Here is a 6,547-nt window from a genome sequence, read left to right as displayed (position 1 = left end):
GTCCAAATCTGAATTTTCATCAATGTCAAAGGTCCGGAACTATTGGTTATTACAAAACTTATTTTTAATAAACATGCATAAAAAAATCAACATTCATTTTATTTAAAAAATAAGGTGTTTTTGAAAAAATTCAAAAAAAATTCTTAACAAAACACAACAAGAGGTAGGCCCAAAGTAACATGGTGCAAAATACAGAACAGTCTAATGTGAGAAATGGCACTGTCTGTCTCCCATCAGCTGCCGAAAACGTGGCACAAAAGGTGTGGTTGCCAGACGGAGACACTGGCCTAAATGTTCATTAGTCAAGCTGCTGCGGTATGAGTTCTTTACAGCATTCATTGCTGAGAATGCAGACTCACACCGATAGGTCGACCCAAACATGGTAAGAACACAGATGGCTACTTTCTGCAGATTGGGGAAATTTTCAGCTGTGACCATTTTAGTCCAAAAGGTAAGAGTGCCACAGTCCACTTCCTGCAAAGCCACATTTTCCTGTAAGTCAATGAGTTCAGTCTGCAGAGATGCCATGCTTGCCCATGGGAAGATGCTCTTGGTTTCTTTTGAAAACTTCTCAACATTCTTGACCAGGAATGGAGATGGAATGCAGAGCAGCACTTGTCTGCCTATATTGAACCCCTCAAAGCGCATCCTGAAATTTTCAGCTAGCTTCTCCAAAAAGGAAAGATGGTGACGATGGTGATTGCCATTAGTCTGCTGGAGAAGAGTTGGAAAGTGGATATGTGGCCCTGTGATGTCACTCTTAAAGATCTCCAGCCGCCTTTCAAAGGAGCGTACTGCTGCCATCAGATCACACACTGTGTTGCCTTGGCCCTGGAGCTTCAGATTCAGTTCATTTAGATGAGATGTTATGTCCACTAAAAAGGCCACAAGCTCCATGCTGTCATCATCCCTCAGAAAATCCAAGTAATGCCTGGCTTTGACATTCTTCTGCTGGGACAAAAACATCTCCAAATCTTTTCTGATGGCCCAAAACCTTTCCAAGACTCTTCCCTTACTCAGCCACCTAACATTGTTATGGAGGAGTAAGTCGTCATAAGCAGCATTTACCTGATAAGAGAAAGAAAAAAGATAAAAATAAATAAATACATGATCTTTGTAAATTCTGTAAATTTAAATGGTTTAAGTCTGTTGTAAGTAGATTTTGATGACAACCTTTAATACTTCCAAATGCATATAATTACATTTTCTCCTACATTTTATTCACAATTAAAAATTATTATATAAATAAAAAAACATTTGTGAAATAAGGGTTGACTTAACATTAGTCAGTGGGGAGATATTCAGCATTTCCTGCATTAATTATGCCTTAGTTTCCCATTGATTAAAATTGTTAAAGATTTAAATGCTTTGGCTCTGCAGCAGTGTGTGTGTGTGTGTGTGTGTGTGTGTGTGTGTGTGTGTGTGTGTGCGTGTGTGTGTGTGTGTGTGTGTGTGTGTATGTGTATGTGTATGTGTATGTGTGTGTGTGTGTGTGTGTGATCATCACTTAATAATCCCCAATTGACCCACACACACAAAAACACAGTAGAAAAAGTCAAATTAATTCTCACCTCAGTCAGGAATGCCCGCAGAAGACGGTGCTGAAGGGCAGAGGATGCTCTCAGGAAGTTCACAAGCTTCATAATAGTTTCCATGACGTCTGAATATTCTTTTCCAAGGCTAGCACACAGCACGGACTGGTGTATAATACAGTGGTATGTCAGCAGGTCGGAGTGCTCCTCTTTCAGACGTTGAACAGCTCCCTTCTCCTTCCCTATCATGGCTGGAGCACCATCAGTAGTGATGGACACAATATTCTTGACATCAATTCCCCGTTCATTAAGCATCTGCATGATAGCTTCATAGATGTCCTCTCCTCTAGTGTGACAGAGTGGAGTAAGGCCCAGTAAGTCTTCACAGAATGTCCCCTTTGCCTTGCTGAAGTATCTGACAAACACACATAGCTGGGCTTGGTCTGTGCCATCTGTTGACTCATCCACCGCAAGTGAAACGCAGGGTGCATCTTTGATATCATCAGTTAACTGCTTAACTAAGTCATGGGCAAGTACCTCTGTCCTCCTGGTTGAAGTGTCATTGGACAGTGGGATTTTCTTTAATTTCTCTGACATCTCCTGTCTCTCCTTTCCCTCAAAAAAAGCATCTACTATCTCCACTAAACACTCCTTAACTATCTCTGCATCAGAGAACGGCTTCTTGTTTTTGCCTAGTACCCAGGCCACTCGGAAAGATGCTTCTGTAGCTCTCTCTTGCTGTGTCACAGCTCTCACAAGCAACTTATTTGTTGATTCATATGAAGACTTTAGCTGTCGTAGTTTTGCTGTCCGTACCTCTGTATTTTGTGGATATTGCTGTTCAAAATGTCTGTGTTTTGTTTCATAATGTCGTTTGACATTTCCACTCTTCACAACTCCAACTGTCTCATTACAAATTAAACAGAATGGCTTCGTGCTGGATTGGGGCAAAATGAACGCATACCTCTCGGTCCAATCATCTTTAAAAACTCTATTTTCTCCGTCAACTTTTCTTTTCTTGGATGATGCCATCCTCACACCCATTCAAACGCTTACTGCGGTGAACTTGAAGTGTCGCGTCGCGCCCGATTACGTCAAAAATCATACGCTCACTGGATGTCATGGCAACTAAATCACGGAGGAAAACTTTAAATATCTCGCCTTCGCTTTAATTTCGGACCATCTCAAAAAAGACATAACAAAACGAAACAAATGATTTTAACATGCGTTTATCAAAGTAGGAAATCCACACTTTTAATCCATTACACACAATTAGTGCTCTTGATACGAAATGGAGGCCGGTCCGGATTGAATTCCCTCCGGGTCCGGATCCGGATCCGGACCGGAGTCCGGACTTTGAGAAGTACTGGCATAGACTATAGTTTGTCTCTGCCACAAACATGATGTGGATGTGGTTGCTATTTAGTCAGTGTATTTCATATTCTAGATATTGCTCTCCATGGTAATACATTATTGACTTCAGCGTAAAGCTGCACACAACAGGTCATGGCCTGTAGGTTGATCAAAGCAAGATTTTCCGACTCTTTCTATACATTTTCTATACAACATTTTCTATACTCAAAAAGAGTGAATAGTGTTTAAATAAACATAATTTGCTATTCAGGTTGGCTTCGCATGAGGGTAAAGCATTTTCAAAGCAGTTGTCTTAAATTTGTGTTTGTTTCTGAAGGTCAGGGTATTGTTTAGGATGATGAATTCTCAACACTTAAAACAGATAGTTTAAGTAAATGCAATACTTAGAACAGTTGTTTTCCTGCCTCGGGACTACAGGTGAAAATTAGCATTTATGCTATAACCTGGCTCATTTACAGTCTGTACAGAAATGTTAGATTGTTCATTAATGTGCACTGTCCCGAATAAATAAATAAAAATAAATAAGGATGAAACTGTGGGAAAAAAGTGGACTAAATAAAATATTCAAAAGGCAATGAAGATAAGACATTGCCAGCCTGGCGTGCCAGGTTACATGTATCTCAAGCTGTTTCTAAATTTGCCTTACTAAAATGCTAAATGGCTTATTGTTTGTATTTTATTTTTCTTCTTTTCATTAGTTACTACAGCTTCTAATCAAACAAAAAATGTGCAAAGCAAAGAGCTAATTAAGCAAGAGCCAAACAATCTTATGAAAATGAGAATCTAGAATCTTCATTAGAGATCATCATAAATGTGTCTTTCAAAATCCAAACGCTCCAGCGTTTCAAAGAAGCAGTTTGTTTTTTGTCCTTTATTGTCTCTGTTATTAATGTGAATATTCATGAAATATTCCTTGAACTAGGAACAGGCAATTGAGTCAGTTTACCCTATGGGCTTGTCTCTGTATTTTGTCTTTTCAGAGGTCTTTCAAGTATTATTGCATTTACAAAACAAGTAAACACTTTGCAAATGTATCTCTTAAATCTGCAAATGGAAACAACAAATTTCTCACAGCTTGTCTTGGAGAAGGACAAGTGCACATAATTGCTGAACACACAACTCAAAAATAATTCCAATTAGCAACATTACCTCCTTCAAGGAGAAACTGTGTCCAAATAAATTGTTGTTAATTACACCCATGGAGAACATGTTTTGGTTAAAGAAGCTAATTAAATCAGATTTGTGTCCCCATTCCTTTGCCTTTAAAGTGGTGGAAAAACTCTGAATTAGACACCCCGCCAGATCCATCAGAAATGCCATTCACTAAAACATGACAGGGAGTCAGTCTTTCAAGATGGCTACTTAATAAGCCCTGTGTTCGCATGCCACCCTTAGCTTGTTCAAAAGTGAGACTGAGTCTTTGATGAATAAATACCCTGATGAAGAAAAGGTCACGTCACAACCTTGCAGCCCTGTTGCGTGTCAAGATACTTCTTGCCCTTGTTTTCCCCACTACTAACCTGTTTAAACTGCTATCACTGCCTCTTTTTTTTTCTCTTTCAATGTTCAATCATCTTAGAATAAGGGCATTTTCACACCTATAGATTGCTTGTTTTCTTCTTGGTACGGTTCGCTTTCACAAGGCAACCTTTCAAAGCGTACCAAAATGTGTTCCCTCAAGTCACATGCGTGTACAACTACCCTCTTGGTCAGCATTTCCTCTGTGTCATCCATCAAGATGATTGACAAGTTCAATCCATGAGCTTATTGTGTCTTTATTTGTAACTGTCGAGACACACACAAACATTATACGAATGCAGCCGCCATTGCCGCTGTTAAATTATATACTACATTCGTATTAATACTGCAGCAAATTCAAACACGTTCTCTCTCTCTGGATCTCCCAGCGCTGTCTAGAGGTTAACTGTGTCAAGACTCACGCAAACACTATACGAATGTTATAATGCAGCTAGAGCAGGAATCAAGCTTCATCAGGACAGCATTCTCTCTTTTCACAGACATAACATTTTTTATTTTCACAGTGATAAAAAATCTCCATTTATAACAACATACTTTACTATATGTTTAATTAAAAGCCTGCCATTTTATAGCAAAAAAACCCTCATCAACTCGGTAAATGAAACATTGTCCTTGAGTGTTGGAATCCATCTTTCTTTATATTCTTTTATCTTTTGGAAAGTTGTGGACATGCAATAGTGGATTCTGTGTACCATAGAAGTTGACACTATAGCCCATAAAAGCGTTCTAAAACCAGTAATGTGAAAAGTGTCCCATTAGACCATTGTTGGTTTTAAAATAAAATTGTATATTTGTATAACATTGTATAACTCTTTTGTGTTTCCGAGCAACACACAGTAGTGGTGTGTCGTTCCAACACATTCTCATCCTTTGGCGTCATATAGGTGATGCCATATTACATTTCGTCGAAATCTTACGCACATGGCATCCTTTAGCGTCAATATAACACGCACTGTTATGGGTAGGTTTAGGTCTGGGGTAGGGTTACGGTTATGACGCCTTGGGATCTGCGTCTCATATTCACGCTAAAGGATGCCATGTGCGTCGGATTTAGACGAGCGTCACCTGTATGACGCCTTGGGTTCTGCGTCTCATATTGACGCTAAAGGATGCCATGTGCGTAAGATTTCGACGAAATGTCAAAAGCGTCACATGTATGACGCCTTTGGATGAGAACGGGCTGGTCGTTCCTGAATGCAAGTGTTTAACGAATCAGTTGCCTGAATAATTCAATGACTCACTCATAAAGACAGTCACATGTTTCATTCCCTGAATGAATAAGTGTTTTTAAGCGAATCGGGTGAGTGAATCATTCAATGACTCACTCACAAAATCAGACACTTATTAATTCCTGATTCCTGATTCAGTGTTTTCAACAAATTGGTTGAATTCATGATTCAGTGACTCACTCATAAATGCAGCCATGGCGTCACATACTGGTGTAAAAATGTAACCCGCAGAAAATAAATCCCTACCACTAAATACACAGACTGATTGTATTGGTGACTGGAACAAACAGACAAGTGGAGTGATTCAAACAGTGGAAAATCTCAGTGGAATCTAACTGTTGTATAAAATCTCCATACTATGAGGCAGTTAAAGTAAACGGGCAGTAAATTCCAGAACCACTGCAGTCAACAAAAAAACACATTTGGCAATACTCCTAAAAATGTGGCACTGGAATAAATGGCCCTGAGCTCCTTCTGAAAACAGTGTATCATTTTAAGCTGCATAGTATTGATGGGAGATTCTACTATACAAAAACCATATTGATTTCCATTGCCAATTCAAAGACAGAGAGAATAGGGTAGAAAAACGCAGCTATGCACATTCTTTCTCCTGTCTGTAAGGGATGCTACAAAAGAATAGCAGACCAAATTAGTCTTATTAAAAGAGAAAAAGAGAAAGGCAGAGAAGCAGAGGTTGTTTCATGAAGGTAGCTTATTTAATTAATGGTGTTTTTGTGAGGTATCAACCATATGCTTTTTCTTCTGCTAGAAATGAGTATGTGTCGTCCATGCTTGGATAGAACAGACACGAAGGGAGTATTGATATGCTAATGTTGCTCCTCATTAGCTGCAATTAATTAGAACTGGCCGACT

General features: G+C 39.1%; 1 protein-coding gene across 1 annotated transcript; it reads right to left on the bottom strand.

Annotated features, from left to right (window-relative positions):
• Positions 1-201: 201 nt before the first annotated feature.
• On the bottom strand, positions 202-2,564 carry LOC130077407 (SCAN domain-containing protein 3-like). The gene is made up of 2 exons (XM_056242651.1): positions 1,572-2,564; positions 202-1,068 (listed from the first exon to the last, which is right to left on the bottom strand). The coding sequence occupies exons 1-2, from the start codon at positions 2,562-2,564 to the stop codon at positions 202-204; spliced, it is 1,860 nt and encodes a 619-aa protein (XP_056098626.1).
• Positions 2,565-6,547: the final 3,983 nt, after the last annotated feature.

The sequence above is a fragment of the Rhinichthys klamathensis genome, unplaced genomic scaffold (genome assembly GCF_029890125.1).
Source record: "Rhinichthys klamathensis goyatoka isolate OS25496 unplaced genomic scaffold, OSU_Roscu_1.1 h1tg000022l_1, whole genome shotgun sequence".
In the NCBI taxonomy this organism is placed as follows: domain Eukaryota; kingdom Metazoa; phylum Chordata; class Actinopteri; order Cypriniformes; family Leuciscidae; genus Rhinichthys; species Rhinichthys klamathensis.
Note: the sequence above shows the minus strand (reverse complement) of the source record. Positions and strands in the feature narration are given on the sequence as shown.

Coding starts and splice junctions, on each gene's coding strand:
- LOC130077407 (XM_056242651.1), bottom strand. CDS start 2,564: ATGGCATCATCCAAGAAAAGAAAAGTTGACGGAGAAAATAGAGTTTTT. Junction 1,069..1,571: donor TGCGGGCATTCCTGACTGAG/GTGAGAATTAAT, acceptor TTCTCTTATCAG/GTAAATGCTGCTTATGACGA.